Source organism: Vespula pensylvanica, chromosome 23 (genome assembly GCF_014466175.1).
Source record: "Vespula pensylvanica isolate Volc-1 chromosome 23, ASM1446617v1, whole genome shotgun sequence".
NCBI classification, from domain to species: Eukaryota; Metazoa; Arthropoda; class Insecta; order Hymenoptera; family Vespidae; genus Vespula; species Vespula pensylvanica.
In genome coordinates, this window is record NC_057707.1 from 188604 (window position 1) to 208079 (window position 19476).

Below are 19476 nucleotides of genomic sequence, written 5' to 3' on the forward strand. Positions count from 1 at the left end.
TTTGACACTTTTATGAATTATATGTATTTAAATATAAAAAGATAGAGGAAAGATCCAGGATTACATTTATTAATTTATTGGATGGACTAGGAAGATTGTTTTTTTTTTGTTTTTATTTCTTTTTTATTTATTTAAGTAACTCGACTGAATAATTTCGGTTGGATTTATAATATACATATACATATATATATATATATATATATATATGCATGCATATATGTGTAATTATAAATATGTGTATGTGTATATATAAATTACAAGAATGTTGTATTCGGAATAGCATTCACATATTTAAAATATACATTTATATTCCGCATGCATATGTTTTCTAAGCTTACACCACCATCTACATATAATATACGCCATAATTAGATTATTTCATATATATATATATTTTTTTTCACGTATATTATAGATGTTTTCGCTACACTATTATAGTAATTGTTTTTTTAAATGGATACACAATTCATTGTATTATTACTGATGGTTTGTTTATCGCGCATGTGTGTGTCTGTGTCTGTGTGTGTGTGTGTATGCACGAAAATTGGAGAGGTTTTAGATTTTGTAAAAATGACTATTCTTTTTTTCCTTTAAGCTTTCAAGACGTCTCCTTGGTTAGGTATCTCATTATCGAATTCTTCTACGGTTTCAACGCTTCGTTGTGGTGTTGTAGCCTCGTTATCATTTTCCGTAGGAGTAATCGTAGACGTTGGAATTACTGTTCCATTTTCGTTTTCTTGAGGAATCGTCGTCTCGTTTTGAGGTTTAACGTCGATGACACGTACACGAATGATCGTTCCTTCTGTGTCGTTACCATTGCTGTAAACCGTTTCGTTGATTGTCACGACGTGCCCATTGATGATCTATAATTAAACAATTGATTTAATCATAATAATAATAATAGTAAACATATTACAACATATTACCAATATAAGATATAATAATAGAGAGCAAATTGTTTTACTTTAGTGGTAGAAGTAGTGTTTGCTCCTTCAGGAATTTTATTCCAACGTGTTACAAATTCAGAATTTAATGGAAAATTTGACGCCATATCCGCCATGTGATCTCTAAGTCGTTTCATCAGTTCTGAAAAAGTATAAATTAGGAAAGATTATAAAATTTTATTGATATACACCTGATATATATCCGAATACTTTATTATATGTTATATTATCGTCCATTACTGGTAATATTTTTTTCTTTATACTTTTAAAAGATAGTACATATCTTCAGTTAACGATTCTAGGCCACTTTCTCGTTTAAATTAACGTTCCATATTACATAGGGTTTTCGGTAATATGGCGTTTATATATTCATAACGTTCGATTACGAAGGATTTTAATCTTCCAGGAATTAATAATTGATTTCATTTTTTAGTTTCAATTTCGTTTCGGGATTATACTTAATTCCTATATTCGTGATCGAACGGACACGAGATAATTAAAACAAACGTTATTCATTATGAGGTGAAAATGACTACGTACACAATTTTTATCTTTATTTATTTTTTTATTCTTTTGTTTCGTATCATCTTGCTCCCGATTTTATAAAACGACGAACGTTCACGATAGGAGGCCATCTCTTACGCAATAATGAAAGGAAAGTTAATTCGAACAAGACCGAATCATTTATTATCCCGTTTAAAGTGAAGGGTTATTTTACGAGAAAAGGTGGACGTTATAAAGTTCCGAGCATTGCAACAGGTATATTACCAAGACATAAGGTAAACGGTGCGATTTAAGGTGCATTATATTAAGGCTAGCCATAAGAATAGTAACTAGGTATTACACATATACCTTAAGGATCAAAATAATATAGCCTTTATAATTTTTTATGTTAGATACGAAACGTGACACGTCTTTGAATCTGTTTTAAGTTTTTCTCGCCGCGAGAAAATTCATATTTTTCCTTTGCCTTCGATGTAGTAGAACACTTCGATTTTGATTTTTTTTTTTATTTACACATTTCTTTTTACTTTTGTCATACATTATCGATACTAATATTATTGTTGCTATCAAGATGAGTACGTCTAATAGTTTCACGGTATTCGTTTTACGAGTTTCTCGAAAGGACTCTTTAAAAGATAATAAATTACTCGAATGTCTTTTTAACTCTGTTCGTAGCACGCCATTGCGAATTAATTTCACGGAAGCGCATAGTTGGCATGGAGCCGACATCTTCAAGCTCGATAATCGCCTCGAGTCGACGGATCTTGTACAATACGTATGTACTTATATACAAGATGGCCCATTTTAAAACTATTTGCTGAACCAGTGAAATATTTGTCGAAACTTTTAGCGATATTAAGAACATTTTTTTATTTATGAAAGCATTTTAATTTTAAATTAAATTAAAAGATTTCAAATTATTCTAATTTTATTAAATTAAAAGACTTCAAGTCTTCTCAATTCAGTTATTCTTTATTATGTACATTTTTTAATTTTTAATTATTAAATATATATATATATATATATTAAAAAATATACTTTATATAAGTTTATGTATGTCATAATCAACGATTGAGATTATTACTGTCAATATTTACTTTTCTTTAAGAGTAATCAAATAATTTTTTGTTTTCAAGATCGATATCACTTTTATTTCTCGACCGATTGGTGAAATCCTAATAGTTAAAAAAGAAAAGAGAGAGATAATGGGAAAAAGATCATTTAATCAGTGAACGTCAATTCGCATCGAACGGTAGAAGCCTTTCTGCGTCCTTGAATAATAATGGTCAAATTGACGAGTAGGAAATTGGAATCCACAAACCCAATTGGTCATTTCTCGGCCGATAACTTTCGGTCTCTTTCTCTCAACTTTTCACTTTTTTTACTCTCGTCATCATTCTATACGATACTATGTCATAGTCAATCAAAATAACTTGCGCAAAATGGCGGACAACGTCAGGTGAATTTGAATAATAATTCGTTATGAGACTCGATATTATATGAAAGGAACGATTTTATTGAAAATCTCTGTCCATTAATCGAGCGGCTCTCACACCGTTTTTACGTTGACGTCTCATTTTGTTTTTTCACTGAATTATTACTGTTGTTTTAAAAATGAGCAAAATTTCACGTAAAATTATAATTTTTCAAACTTGGAATTTGTGAATTTGAGATAGAGAGAGAGAAAGAGAAAGAAAGAACACTTTAATCATAAGTATATACACTACGCTAGGCTGAGTTTTCATATTATCATTGTGGAGGAGAGAAATAAATTAGCCATCAAGTGATGATAGTTGTCACATGTAATACGGGTTAATTCTGAGCAAACAAGAAACGAAATTTGATCGAAATTGATTTTTTTCCTTTTTCTTTTCTTTTTTTTTCCTGTAAAACCATCCAAGTAACGGTAATATTATGATAATTGCATTGGCACATTTATTATCAAGTAATTTTGTTAGTTATTCTATATTTTTGTTAGCAATTTCGTTATTAATTTCTTTCTAGAGATTTTTATAATTATTATTAAAAAAATCTTTTCGTATATTTATTGCAAAGAAATTGTAAACATGAAATCGAGAATGGTAATGAAATAATGATATACTTACCACGTAAAGATTGTCTTAGATAATCGAAATTAACGCTGCTTGGCCTAAACAAAGACCATGATTCATCGGAATCGGAAGAATCGGATAATCCAGGAATATTTGGCCTACCAAACATGTCCATGTCGGATCCGGGAAGAATGAGTACCGTATCGACATTTTTTTTCTCGTCGCTTTCCTCAGACGTGTCGAATGCTGAAACAAAAAAAAGAGAACAAACAAATTATTATTAACAATTTTCACTGAAAAACTATAAAATCAATAACAAAAAAATCAAAAGAATTATAGAAATGTATTAATTAATTTATTCGCAATTACATTGGTTTTAACGCAATTATAATCGATGTCGATAAATAAAGCATCGTATTTACCGATCATCGGTAATAAAGTCATTTCAATCCCGAAAGGCAAACACGTTATTTAATAAAATAAATAGAAAATTGAAGAAAACAATTGGGTCAGTTTGTATCAGAATATTCTTTATATGTAAAATTACATACATTTCATATTAATTAAAATAAAAATTGGATCGAAGTGACCAATAACAGAGTTACAATTTTGTTACAAAAAATTGTTATTACCAAGAATGTATAGTTATCAAAATTGTGATAGAAAGGTCAATGTATTTTTGAGATCAGATCAAGTCGAAATATTTTATCTAAAATCGACTCAGTCGGTAATCGATCAAATCGTGTATCGTTATATATTAAAGGGATAAAATGTGACGTCTTATTCGTAACAGCTCTAAGAACGTCCCCAAAAAGGTTAGCAACGTGTCTCTCCGATATATGACATGTGGGTGGGTATCGTTCTGGAATTCAGAGCGATCGATAGTGAGTTCCTTAAAAGGAACATACATATATAAATGTGTATCTATCTGTGTGCGCGCACGCGCTCGTAGGTATAGAGCGAGCCATACGTTCTCGTCGAAGCTATCCAAGTTCCAAGGGGATGCTCGAGTGAGTCGCGCGAATTATTCGAATTGAATCGCTCGAATGCTGGATGATTAATGTCATTTTCTATTGAAAAGAGAATGTATTGGTATATGTGACTCTCTCTCTCTCTCTCTTCCTTCTTCTTTCTCTCTTCCTCTCTCTCCTTCTCTCTCTCTCTCTCTCTCTCTCTTTCTCTCTCTCTCTCTTTCTCTCTGTATGGAGTGTATGCTTTTGGTGTGTATACTTTTGACTCCCAATAGCCCCCTATCCAACCTGTCAAAATTATTCGGAACGTTGATAGAGTACTTGCCTTATTTATTTCGATACTTAAATTTGCTATTTTTCGTGAGAATTTTATTATAAAGGTGACTTTATAAAATTTATTTCGTTACTTCCTGTTATTTCTTTCTTTTTTTATGATTTTATATTATCGTTATTATTACAATGTTTGCAGTTTTACAATTTGTAATTTTTATACAACATTTTATAAGCAAATGTTATTATAAAAGTTGCCCCATATTTATCTTTGCTTTTTTTTTTTTTTCAAATAACTACATTGTTGTAATAATAATAATTATTTTTTAGCTAGGCTAATTATTCTTCGATAGACATAAATTTATAATATAACAAAAGTTTTTGATTCTACGAAAAATTAGAAAATTGTTGAAAATCATGAAATTATGAAATCGTAAAACGATGAAATCCTCTTATTTCCTGGGGATTCAAATCTTCTATTATTCGTTATGCAACAATGTAAGGGGGGAGGTAGGGAGAGAGTGGGTGAGAGGGAGGGTGAGAGGGAGAGAGAGAGAGAGAGGAAGAGAGGGAGAGAGAGAGAGAGAGAGAGAGAGAGAGATCTTGTTTTCGTTTATTTGCAACGTTGCTTGATGCGTAATACATTTCTTTGTAAACATTATAGTACACAGGCGGTATGTCTGAACAGTACGTCGAACGATTAAAGCCATGTCAGATCTTGGAAGATATTCGTGAAAATTTGTATTTCTATTAGGAAGGAATACATCAAGCGATATGCACATATAATATTATTATATGTTTCATAAGAGTTATCTTCATGTTGAATGATTTATATTTCTTTTCATTTGTTTTCAATATTTCGAATGCTGTAAATAAAAACAATATATAACACTTTTTTTTTTATGTGGACTATTGTATATTCATATCAAAGATTACTAAAAAATGATTACGATAAAACGATACAATTGAAACTTGTAAAAAACATATTCTATGTGCGTATGTATATATGTTTATATATACGGTGGTTTCTAACATAAGATTTTAGAAATCCATGTTTTGAAAAATCGATCGAATTTACATTAAATGTTATCAATTTTGATAATATTAAACGTTTAATGCAATTGTACGTCTCCCCCTCTCTCTCTCTCTTATTTGTCAGATATTATTGGTATGTAGGAACGTTGTCTCTCGTCGATCATAATCAGAACGTAGTTACATGGCTGATCGGTTCGCGCAAGATTAATATTGTTCTCGTGTATCCATCCGATGCACCTTGTTAATTGATACCTGCCTTTGTATTCGAAGACGCTTCGTAAACTGTCTCGCGAGAGAATTCATGTTTATCCATTCGAGTATATTTACGAATAAGACAGCTATTAAAAGAAAAAATCATCTATCGATCAAAATCTATTGTATTTATCGTACTCGTCACGATCAAAAAATGGAATTCGATTATTGAAAAAATTCAAAATAATTACAATAGAAACGTGTTTATAATTTCTATCATATTCGACATATCTATCATTAATCATCTTAATCATCCTATGTAAATTATGTAGTTTCTAAAATTTGATCGCCAAATCTGCCAATTTTTGTTCCGACAGGAACAAGTAATGTTGCTAATCTACTCTCTCTCTCTCTCTCTCTCTCTCTTTAGTTCTCTTTTGATTTTATTCGTGATCATTACCGCGAGGGGATTATATTGACCCAAATTGACTCCTACATCTCGCCTGCGTCACGCGCAATTGACAACTAAGCGAGCGAATTGGATAATCGGTAGAAGCATTCTGCGAAATCAGTTCGTGTATATATATATGTATTTCTTATAAAATGAGTAGTATCTTATAACTTTTAATATTTCTTCATTATTTTTTGTACATTCATTAAGGATCGCATACATACAGATATTAAGAAAAATCTGATCGATTCTTTAGAAATTGCTTGTAACACTTTATACATATATACTCTTTACATAAACATACAAGGTGATCTTTTTAAGAAACTTCAATCGTATCGATTTATTGAGATTATTTATTATTAATCTTTTTTCTCTCTCTTCTTCTTTTTCTAGAAACATTAAGCGAGTTTAATGCGATAAGATCTCCAAAAAAAAAGAACAAAAGAAAACAAACAAAAAAGAATAAAAACAAAAAAAAAAGAAAGAAAGAAAGAAAGAGAAAACACGTAGTAGAGGTTCCAGCTGTGTGTTCAGCACCAAGTGTCATTGACTAAAGAATAAAATAGACGACTATAGGGGTGGTGGTGGTGGTAACGGCTGCTAGTGGCATATCGGCCTTGGCAAAATTCCATTTCCTTTTTTTTCTCGATAAAGTACACGTCTCTCTAGAAAGTCAGCGCCATTTTTACGAAAGAAAAGTCTTCTTAGCTTCTCCTCAATCTTTTACACTCCCCAAAGAGAGGAATAAAATCCATTCCGAGTTTTCGTAATTTATTCTTTTACGTCGTTTATATCATTCTTTTGTATATTTACTTATTATATTGTTTCGATTAGAAAAAATATTTTAAACGCGATTAACATAATGCATAATCTAAAAAATATATCTATATATATTATTCAATTGATTATGTTAAAATTTGAAAATTTGTTCGGTTTGAATTATCACTTCAAGTTAGTAACTTACTTTTTTTATTTCACTTTTTTACTATCGGTAAAGTTAGGCAAATGAAGTGCATCTCTCTCTCTCTCTCTCTCTCTCTCTCCCTTTAAATTCACGGCAAGGAGAATAAATAAAGCAACGGTAATGTTTATCCGGAAACGTCAGGCAATTAATTATTTTCTCGCCTGTACGTTTCGTCAATCAGAGGATACATTTGAGTGAAGGTGGATGGGGTAGAGGATGGCATGGGAGAGAATTTAATTGGAACGCTGAACGATTCGCTCGAGCACGGAAGTCGAAGCATCCATTTCCTCCTACGGCTTATAGTTTGGCCGAATTAACGGCAGGTAACCAAGGTAATTGGGTCGTACCATCGATGTCTATGCAAGGATCACAGTAGTTCCGATGTGTTTTACCTTCGATAAGATATACTAACGATACGATTCTATATCGACGCTTATCCCTCTTCACCGATGCTTATCGAACACCCAAGCTACTCATATCTAACTACTCAAATTATCTACGCATCTATTTATTATTAAGTATCCAAAAGGAAGATAATGTATATACACACATGTGTATGCGTAACTTTACTATACGCTGCTATACTATATAATATATTGCAACACTTTATATGGATTACCCTTATACACATAGAGTGTCTTTTTAGCAATTAATTAATTCATTAATTAATAATATCTATTAAATAGAATTTTATATATAATTTTATTTTTATTTATTTATTTTTGTCTATTTATTGGTTGATTTTACCAAGGATACAAATCTTAGTAATTCTAGGCTTTTTTTCTAAACAAATCGAGACGTACAATAAATATCCTTTCCACAGTAACTAACAAATTAATTAGAGAACGTTACGTAAATCGTTTCCCCGTTCATTACATAATACTCTAACGACGAGTTAGTAGTTACGTTTAACGTTCACGTTTCCCCTGGCTTTTATCAATAGCTTGTCCCATCTTTGTAGGGTTATTAATTAGAGAGGATGTAATGCGATATTACCGACCGAATGAGTGTTATCCTATAGCTAATTACTTGCAACGTTATTAGGTTATGTTGTAATCGTATGTTATTAACGAATTACGAAGTATTTCTATTTTTCTTTCGGTCATGTTTATCTTTTCTCTTTCTCTCTCTCTCTCTCTCTCTCTCTCTCTCTCTCTCTCTCTCTCTTTATATATATATATATATATATATATATATATATATATATACATGTACATTATACATTATATATAAGAGCTTCGATGGCTAATCTGAATTAAATTCGATATATATTAAGAGCAATGTTCTGTTGTGGTACTCCGAAAGGAACTACTTTACTCTCTACTAAAGTTCAACATTTGATCCGATTGGACGAGTAAATGTATTGTTTTCTGAATAAATGACTAAGTACAAAGGTATGATGTCAGTAAAGTAGATCTCTATAAATCGGTAAGATTGAATCTCTATCGTGTGTGAAGTTTTTAGAAAGATATTCTTTGTTTTTTCTTACAACTTAAAATATTTCAAGATGAAATTTTTATTTATTTATTTATTCAGTAACTATGAATATTAATTAAAAAAAAAATTTGGTTTATAACGATATGATTAATAATTATTAATCATTTTCAATCGAATATTGCGCTTTTTGTGTATAGGTCATGTGATTTAAAAATAGACGAATCACGTGATTATTAACAGACAAAATAAATAGATTTTATTTGATTTCTTTTTAATATTTAATGAAGTAAAAAAAATAGAAAAGCAAATAAAGCAATTAAATAATTTCAACGTTTTCAAAATCGAAAGAAGGAGAGAGAGAGAGAGAGAGAGAGAGAGAGAGAGAGAGAGAGAGAGAGATGAAAAAAAGAGTGGGAAAGAAAGAGAGACTGGCGAAGCAAAATCTGTTCTTAATATTTTTAACACGCTCGGTGATTCATTCTCAGATAAATATAAATGCAGCAGAGAGGGAGAGAGAGAGAGAGAGAGAGAGAGAGGAGAGAAAACGGAAAAAACTCGTTTGTGGTTTTGGAAAAGACTAAGTGCAGTCATGGAAAAGAAAAGAAAGGAAGAAAAAATAAATGTCGATATTGTCGAGTAAAGTCGGGAAGAGTAGTTCTAAATCCGTCGGTAAAACAGTTTTTTCCGTGCAAAGTTTGTTCTTCGGCAAGTGATGACTTACGTGCGCGCACGCGTGTATGCATGTATGCTGTGTTCATGTACATATGCGAGTGTATATATGTATGATCTAATCTGACTGCATACTAAACTATAAATATACATACGTACATATACACAGAGAAACTGGTAAGCGAGGTATTATGAAGCTTGGAATCGAAATAGCGCGCGAAAGTACCTAATACTAGTACGTACTTGATGTCAAAGGCGTAATAACTTGGAAGTACTTGACATTCGTGAATGTGCAACGATCGACATATATTTATGCGAAAGATAAAGGAAGAGAGAAATATATAGATATATATACAGATGTATAGAAAGGGTCAGAGGTGGTGAAAGCAGGCTTTACGTACACGTGTTTCCGGTTATGTTGCAATTATATGCTATGCATGCATGCATGCATGCATCCAGCTAGCAAACATGTGCATCTTCCATCTCTGTCTCTCTTGTTTCCTTTCGTGACACGACTTATTGCAAAGTCAGTGTATGAAAACGTCACATGTTAAAATGTCGCCGTAAGAGCTTGTGCCTTGGCTTGACCGATTACGCCATGTATATATGTACGTACGTATTCATGTTTGTATCAAAGAGAGAGAAAGAGAGAGAGAGAGAGAGAGAGAGAGAGAGAGAGAGAGAGAGAGAGAGAGAGAGAAATGAATGCGTATGAAAGAGAGGGGATTGAACGGGTGTGCGCATGCGTATTAAATTGGAGTTGAAATTCAACGGATATTGCATTTTGTTGTGGACGTGGTATAGCTAATAAAGTTCTATTAACGTAATGTAATTTTCTATCCTGCTTACTCATTCGCATTAAATAATTTTTTTGTTATTATTTTCCTTTTTTCTTTGTATGCATGTACACATGTATATGTGTATGTAGATCGATCGTTCAAATTTCGTTTCTAGGTTTCATTTGTTAGAAATGCTTCCATTGGCTACTTTGATGATTTTATAACCATTTTGTTTAATTGTGTGCTTTTATATTTGAAAACGAGTTCTTGTCTTCTTGTCCGTGTGCGTTTTATTAGGGCTGCCATCAAAATCATTTTCACTATCTTAAATTTAAATAAATAAAATAATGTAACATAATATACATATTATATTAACAGCTTCTAGGATTGCAGTTTGAAGATCTGACAAAAAATATGAGTTTATAAAAGCGTCGAAGAAAAGTAATTGATTTACAAAAATTAACTAGAAACTCTCGCTCATCGTGTACACACACACACACACACATTCCTGGAGAAAGAGAAACTCTTAGGAAAATAATAACGATTCAGTTTCCTCGTTGTCCTCGTCATCTTGAATTCGTCCTAATCCAAACTCCTCGACGATCGAGATTGCTGACGCGGATTTTCTATGCGGAGGAAAGATATCGTCTATTCCTCAGCTATGCTTGTTACACAATGATGCTGTGGACTAGTCTACTGTATATCTATCCCATATTATTATTCAGTGCGAGTATCTAGTAAGATCTAGCAAGGAAGAAAGAGAGAGAGAGAGAGAGAGAGAGAGAGAGAGAGAGAGAGAGAGAGAGAAAGAGAGAGACGAAAGAACTTATTCGTAAGGATGATTTTCTTTGCACGACACGAACAAGTCCTTCAGTGTTACTTCCGACTACGGTCGTCGATAATTGGTAGCTGTTCCACTTGTTCTTCTTCTTACTCATCTTCATACTCTTTTACACTCTTTCCAAGTCTTACTCTGAAATTTGTCGAACGGTACTTTTCGCTATTTTTCTTTTCCTTTTTCTTCTTTTTTTTTTGGATGCTGCTATGCACTAACAACTACAGTAACGATGACGTAACTAACTTAATTTGCGACGACCGAGAATACATGATATACATATATATATACACACTTACATATACATATACAAGTGCACGCGCTCGTGTTTGTATATTATTATTATTTATATTATTTAATTGTTGAAATTTAAAATAAATGAATATTGTAATTAATTTATAATATTGTATCGTATGATACGTTATACTATTAATTACAGTATTAATATAACATATGTATTAATTAATGTACCATAATAATTTATTGTAATATCATATTAATATTTATGATTATATCGTTAAAATTAACCGTAATTTTAAAAAAGAAAAACAAATTAAATTTCATTACGAAAAATGTTTGGCATTTTTTACCATACGTCGGTAATTGTTATGTTGATAGTACAATTTTCTTATTATCGATAAAAAAAATCTAGTTGGATGCAAAATAAGCTTATAATATAAAATTTAAATTTATGTAAAATTAAACGAATCTAAAAAACATTCACATACACACACACTATATGTATATTTGATTCGCCTACTGCATAAATATAAATTTCTTTTTTTTTTTTTTTTATTGTTGTAACGTATGGACAATGCGGAACGAAGAATGACATTTACAGGAACGATTGCATTGAACTTGACGTTCGTTACGTTCGAGATCGATCCATTAAGAACGATTAAGGAAAACTTGGGAAACCAGTTTTTCCACTGAGCATATATGGTGTGTGTATGTGTGTGTGTTCATGTATATATATATGTAACACCAGCGGTAGTAGTTTACGTTTCAGAAAAATAATGGAAAAATACGGAGAGACAGGTAGAGACCTTTCACATGCAACTTGCATATGTGTATACATATACGGGGTTGCATCAATAAAATAATATTTTCCGATTAAAACTAACATTTTTATGTGAAAATTAATTAATATAAAGAAAACTTTTGTTAACTATCCTATTTATCTTGTATATGTGTATACGTGTAATATTGTCGGTTAATATATTGTTGTAAAATCAAGTAACATTTTTGATACCCTTATCAATATTTAGTGATTATTTATTTTCTATTAAATATAATGAAACTAATAAATGTTACTTTTCGTATAAGGATAAAATCTTTATCAACATTTCATTATTTCGAAAAGAATCGAGAGATCAAACAGGATTGTCCGTCTGAAAAATCCAAATCCAGAGACTTTACTTTTCTTTTATTAAACACGCACACACTGTGTGAGTGCATGTGTATAATAAAAAAACATCGAAAGAGTTGCATTTCATATACCGTTACTGTTATCATTACTGTTGTTATTATTATTATTATTATTATCCTTCTCTCCTTATCAAGATAAATTATTACAGCTACTATCTATCTCATCCTTCGAATCCCTCATATTATAATGTATAGATGTATAAAAGAAAAATCGTCATATCCATAATAATTTTCTATATTCGATTGATAAAAGCTTTTCTACCATCGGGAGACGGCAAACGTAGGAGAAAAAGAGGTGAAGGTGGAAAGTTTGGGAAAAATATTGAATTGAGGATAAACAGAACGGAGAGAATATACCCGTTCTTTATAAGACCGATAAGAACTTTTATTTATTTCATGACGCTGTTCAATTCGATTTTCAAAGTCCCTGATTTTTTTCGTAAGACAGAAAAAGATGCATATATATATATATATATATATATAAATGAATAAAATAAAGAGAAATTAATTGATTAAACAATTGACTTATTTATTTATTTAAAAAGAATTAAAGAGCAGAAAGAGAGAGATAGAGAGAGGGGAGGGGAGGGAGGATAATAGCAACGGTTTTAATGTCGTAGTTATAACAACATCATTTTCTGTGTTCTGGAATGCGAAGAAAATTTAATTAAATCTTTTTTGTCTTTCTGTTTCTCTCTCTCTCTCTCTCTCTCTCTCTCTCTCACTCTCTTACATACATGTTTCAAGCACGTTCAACAAATATTTTTACGAATAATGCCACGAACTACGGCGTTACGTGGTTTTACAGAAACACGATATTAACGTGGCCAGTAATTTTCACAAGAAAATACGTTTCTTCTCTCGTCTTCCTACTCGCTAAAAAAAGAACAGTGCGATATATATGTATATGTACATCATACATACATATACGCACGCACGCCCGCGCGGGTACAGAGGGTGGGCCAAAAGTTTCTAGATAATCTCAAAAATCAATCCTTTCTTTCGAGATATTTTAGGCCAATTTCTGTTTCGGATCGTTAAACTATGAGCCTATAAAATCTTGAAAATAGAATAATTGATTTCAAAAATCATCTAGGACTTTTCGGTCCCAACAAACCTTGTACGTATATAGCATAGATGTAGGTATGAATTTGATTATATATATATATTAATAATATGTATATATTTATCTTTGAGATTATAGCATCGACTTATATGTTTGCAGTAGGGCATTCACTTTGTTGGTTGTCGGCATGCATCACTGACCACGTTTAACGTACGGAAATCCTAATTACTGCATTTAATCCAGCCTCACTTGATTATCATACTTAAAAGGTTTGTTACGTGAACTAACATATCTTTGCTGGGGTCAAAAGATCGAATTTATAGAGTAAAATTAAAATAAAATTAGAAAAATTGTTGGAATTTATAAGATAATGTTTGATACTTTTTAATCACTCTTTTTGTTTTTTATAATTTTGTTCATTTCACAAGTATTGAATTTTGAGGTTAGAATAGAAATCACGAACTTGAATCGCGGTAGGATGCGTTTTTTCTTTTCTTTTTTTCTCATATTACTTTGAAACATTTTCATAGGACTCGTGAGAGAGGAAGTTCGAAATATCTTTTCACTTGGAAACATTGAAGAGCACTCGTGTCCAGAAAGATACTTTTCACGGTACGTTATCGAAAGTCGTAAAAGCTGTGAGAATCTCAGTTCCATGATTCTGGATAGTAGCAATGGCAGTAATGTATTTATCGTGCTGGTGACCATCAGTTTCGTTGGAGTATGCCACGTCGAATTTCCAACCGGTCAAAGAAACTTATGCGACTGCATTCTCTTCCTCACCCCTCGCTTACAGATACGAGCCATTTATCTATACGTATGCATGTACAGAGTGGCCCAAATCATTCATGAACGAATATGTTTTGTTTAGCAAACTTTCACAAAATTACAAATTTCATTTTTATTTAATAAGACATTAAAATGTCGAAAGAAATGTAATCTTGTTATTTTACAAAATATTGTCGAGTGTATTTATTTATAGGTCGAAATTAATCACTCGATGTACATATGAGTATAAATGACAAGAGTGAAAATGCCAAAATATTGGTAATTTTGATTATTTTATAAAATATTTTCATCAAAGTATATTTATTTACAGATAGAAACGAGTCACCCTGTATACGAGTGTATGGTCGGTAAACGTTATTTAAATGCAAAAGCGAAGTGGCGAGTTACTTGGAACGAAATTGAGGTAGTATTTGAGGTTAACTAGCTTTACGGTGGAGAAATGGACGGTCAGCATCTTTAACGAGATCACTCGGCTCTTCTGTACGTATAATTGGAATCGAGTTATTTATTTATCATTTTTTCTGTTTGTTTTTTTTTTCTTTTTTTATTTCGAACGAACGTTTTTCTAACGGAAAATGTCAAACGTAATGTCAAGCTAATTATCGACCGTGCAAAACGTTTGGAAAACGAAGTCACGCGAATTCAACATGGACGATGACGGACGCAGTGGAAGCTCGTTGGTTGATTCGACTCGACTCGACTTCCTGACAACTCATGCATCCGGCATAGCAGCATGTGTTGAAAGGCATATAACGGTACGACAAATGTCGTGAATCGAATCCAAATACGTTATATACGTAAGTAGTTTGCTCTTTTCCCATAGAAGGCAATGTTAAATCGATAGGCGAATTTTTTCCTTTTTTTTTTTCAACAGAAAAGAAGATATTCGAAAATTTGAAAAACTTCTTTATCTTTAATGCTAACGTACAATTAAGTTAAATATTACGTTAAAAAAGTATTAACAATATTACAAGTTATGTACTTATAATTTATTTTATAAATACAACAATCGTTAATATCATGGAGAGATAGTAAATGTCTGTAAAAAAAAAAAAAAAAAAAGAAATAAAATATTATCAACACTTTTTTCGTACATATCTATCTTCATTTGCATTTGAATCTTGTCCGTATACACGCGCCTGACGTTTCGCGCGCGTGAGTGATAGAAAGAGAGAGATGGTGTGAGAAGGCTATTCGACAAGTAAAAGCATTTCGTATGAGAAAACTTTTGGATCCATTTATGGATTTATGTGTGAGTATTATGCGTGAGTTTACATATGAACTATGAATCGATGTGAATAGCCGTTAATATGTGTATACGTTCGTGTGAATATATGAATGAGAAGGGTTTTGCTTATTGGACGATGACGAAATATTAATGGACATTCGCTTCTTCGGTTAAACTTTTTAAAGAGGTTATGAATCCAAGACGAGGCCAAGTCGAAAAATTTCTTTCATTTTCTTCGTTTCGTCTTATACTTATATATGTCTATATAAATGTGCGCGCGCGTGTGTATATATATATTTTTTATCTCGATGCTCGTGGAAGTCGTGAGAAAGGAAAAGAATTTTATAATTGGACGCCGAGGGCCACTCTCTTTTTTTTTTCTCTTTTACTTGCAGTCGATTCGAAGTTTTCGAGACCCGCCATTCGAAAAAGTTAAAAGAAAAGTTTCAACGGATTCAAAGATCGGGGTCTCGTACTTAAGACGGCCTTACAAAGTCGTCGACCGTTTCAATTTCGTTTTCTTTGGGAATCATAAAGCCTCTCTTCTCGCCTGAGAATGCACCTTTTTATCTTCTTTCTCTCTCTCTTTTTCTTTCTTACTAATCCCCCCCCCCCTTTTTTCAGTGTCATTTTTAATTTTTCACTTTGACATTGCTAATAATTATTTGTCAAATATAATATTATAATAGATAATACGTAGATTTCTCTTATATTTTTCTATTTTTATTTATTATTATTTATTTTTAAATTTCCATACTGTACTAATCGACAATGTAGGTTCATATATATCTTCGTTATTTAAAACATAACTAAATAAAAGAACATGTTACATAAGATAATAGAGAAAATCTAAAATGATTCTCTTAAAAAAAAAAATTTGATTTGTCTTATCATCCTGATCACTTTTTTATGGTTCTTTTTTCCTTATTCCAGGGGGAAAAAAAGAAAGAGAAGGAAGTTACGTGTATATCAAGCGATGAATCTAACGAACCGAGTAAGGTGGGTTACAGACCATACGGAAAAGGTTTTCTACCCTCGAAAAGTTTCATTTATCACGAGAAGGAGAAGACGAAGACGAAGACGAAGACGAAGACGAAGACGAGAAGGAAGAAGAAGAGAAGGGTGAAAAGCAGAAAAAGCAGAAGAAGAAGAAGAAGAGAGGGAGATAGAAGAAACCCTCTTCCTTCTGTAAGAACTTGAGCACTACTGTTCATATTAGTCCGAGGGAAAGAATTCAATCTAAGTGGGGACGATCGGCACACGTACGATAAACAGAGCGTGATTGACGTACGTGATTCCAGTTTCTTCTTTCCCTCTGGCTATTTCTGGGGACAACTAAATATCCAAATAGCAAGAGGAAAATGGAATCGTTAATATTATCGTATTTATTTGTTTCACTAGATCTATCACAAAAAAGTTCTATCACAATTTTATTTAGTTTTCTAATTATTTTTAAATGAAAGAAAGTATGATGTATAAATAAAAAAATGTATATGCGCGTCCGCGTGTATATATATATATATATATATATATATATATATATATATATTCTTGAACATTTATTATGGAACTAAAAATATGTAAAAAAACAAAGCGTATAAAAGTTTCTCGCGTAGATAGAATAGTTAAATGATATAACGTGTACTTAGGGTTCAAAACATTTATTCGTAATAACGAAATTAGTCACGTGTTACGATTTGAAACGACGCGTTTTGTAATATTCAAAACCTTCTGCTAGTGCCCCTTGGCGATCGTTTCGACTCGAACGTATATCTCGAAAGGAGTACATAGATGGAGAGAGGGAGAGAAAGAGAAAGGTTTCAAACCCTCTCTCAACCTGTGTGACTATCATATCGGGGGAAAATAAACGGAGCGTGGACGAGGAAACGATCGTGTGATATATCTCTTTACTAAACGTTATATGATGCTTCGGATTGACGTAAAAGCGAGAAGAGAAGAAAAGAGATGAGAAGAGAGAAATGCACGAAAAGCTGCCAATAAAACAACAATACCTTCTCATTGGTTAGTTATATTTTCCGATACAAGCTCCGTGTATTTTTACAAAAATCGAAAAGAGAACGAGGCGAATGTAATCTTCTTTTCATTTTACTTTCATGTCTCAAAATGTCAGTCATTTATAAAACACATCGGTATTGTATACATCATAGATTATAGATCATGCGGATCATTATAGAAGGCTAAAAGGATATGAATAACGTAATATATTTATCTATATAAAAAAAAAAAAAAAAACATCGAACGCGAAAGAATGTCTTTCGAAATATATTATAGATGGAGACGTTCGTTATTGGATTAAAATGGCCACTCCTTTAAACTTGAATTTAATCTTCTCCCCTTGTTCGCAAATCGTAAAGTCTTACGACACTTAAATTAGCTTCCAGTCGATACACACATATCGTCGCTAAAGGCTGTCTCTGTCGTTCTCGTTTTATCATTCTCTTGTATAGTTTCGAAAGGTCACTTTTCTTTGTTAACAACTATTCCACGTTAACGATCTATAGATTATTCTCGAAATTGTTCATCGATATATCGTTTTTTAATCACACATTTTTTCGTTCATTATGCGCAAATAGAATATAACCTACATTTGAATATCTTTGTTTGGTACGTACATATATGTAAATGTCAACGGATAACCTTTCGATCTTATTGTTTATACTACACTCAAGTATTCAAGCGAGAGAAACGACGTATCGATCTATTTCCGTTCGAACGTTCATATATATATGTGTGTGTGTCTATATATATACACATATATGTATGTATGTATATGTATATATATATTGATAACGCCATTTTTTCGTTTTGTCGGGCCAAAAGAGATAAAAATATTATCGATGTAAAGTAGCAGCTAAGGAAAGAAAAGACTTAATATATATGAATTATCGATTTTACTCGATGGGTAAAAATGTAACGAAGAAATCCAAGATCGTAGTAATTTGCGACCATTCGAGTTTATAGCAATAAATAAAAAAAAATATAAGAGAAAATGAAAAAAGATGACTCATTCACCTTACTTGGTCGATAACAACGAGGGCAAAAAATTACAATTAAAGAATTCAAATTATGTTCAATGATCTCAAAGCACATAACAGAGAGCAGATAATACAAAAGAGAGAGAGAGAAAAAAGAAAACACGAGTAAATACTTGTTTACTAGTTATCGCAAAAATAATTTTAAAAAAAGCGAAGCAAAGTGAGAAAAAAATGATATTTTACTCACCAGGAAATGCATAAGAAAATGCAAGGAAACACGTAGCGATGATATAAATGTTAAAAAAGAGCTTCATGATGTTGTTCACTTATTGAGGAAAAAAAAAAAATAAATAAAAATGTTAAAAACAAAATTAAAAAGAAATCTTTTGAAGACGAAACTCGTTTGAAAAAACTTGCGAAGTTGTTTCGAGGACGGTGATTGAATTCGTACTGACGATGAGAATTACTAGTGGTAGTCGTCAGTCGGGTTCTCTCGGCTTTAGCCCCCACGAAACGAACGACTATACAACACGTTGGCGAAGGAATCAAGGTCACTCACTCGCTATGCTCGCTTGAAAACAACGTACGCTCTTGTATCGTAGAACGCCGTCATTTCGCGAGACTTTTGTCTCGGCCGCGCGTATACGCGCCCGTCGACTTCGTCGTCGCGGTCCGCGACTGTCGACCAATCAGCGTACCGCTACCGACCGATCATGTGACTCCCGATGAGTCATGTGGTACTAGGTTGGCTCGAGCCCCTCTCATTTCGTCTCATGTCGCTCTTGCGGACGGTTGTTTCGTCTGCTTCTATACACTTTTCCATTTAATACTTTTCTTTTATTCTTATTTATTTCTTTTTCGATGAAC

The 19476-nt window shown here is 32.1% G+C and overlaps 1 protein-coding gene across 1 annotated transcript; it reads right to left on the reverse strand.

Annotated features, from left to right (window-relative positions):
• Positions 1 to 270: 270 nt before the first annotated feature.
• Positions 271 to 19169, reverse strand: LOC122636770 (icarapin-like). Its single transcript, XM_043828374.1, has 4 exons — positions 18857 to 19169; positions 3554 to 3745; positions 965 to 1086; positions 271 to 863 (listed from the first exon to the last, which is right to left on the reverse strand). Exons 1-4 carry the CDS (start codon positions 18921 to 18923, stop codon positions 591 to 593), a joined length of 654 nt encoding a protein of 217 aa, XP_043684309.1. The 5' UTR covers positions 18924 to 19169; the 3' UTR covers positions 271 to 590.
• Between the last annotated feature and the right edge of the window lie 307 nt (positions 19170 to 19476).

Coding starts and splice junctions, on each gene's coding strand:
- LOC122636770 (XM_043828374.1), bottom strand. CDS start 18,923: ATGAAGCTCTTTTTTAACATTTATATCATCGCTACGTGTTTCCTTGCA. Junction 1,087..3,553: donor TCTAAGACAATCTTTACGTG/GTAAGTATATCA, acceptor ATACTTTTTCAG/AACTGATGAAACGACTTAGA. Junction 864..964: donor ACACTACTTCTACCACTAAA/GTAAAACAATTT, acceptor GTTTAATTATAG/ATCATCAATGGGCACGTCGT.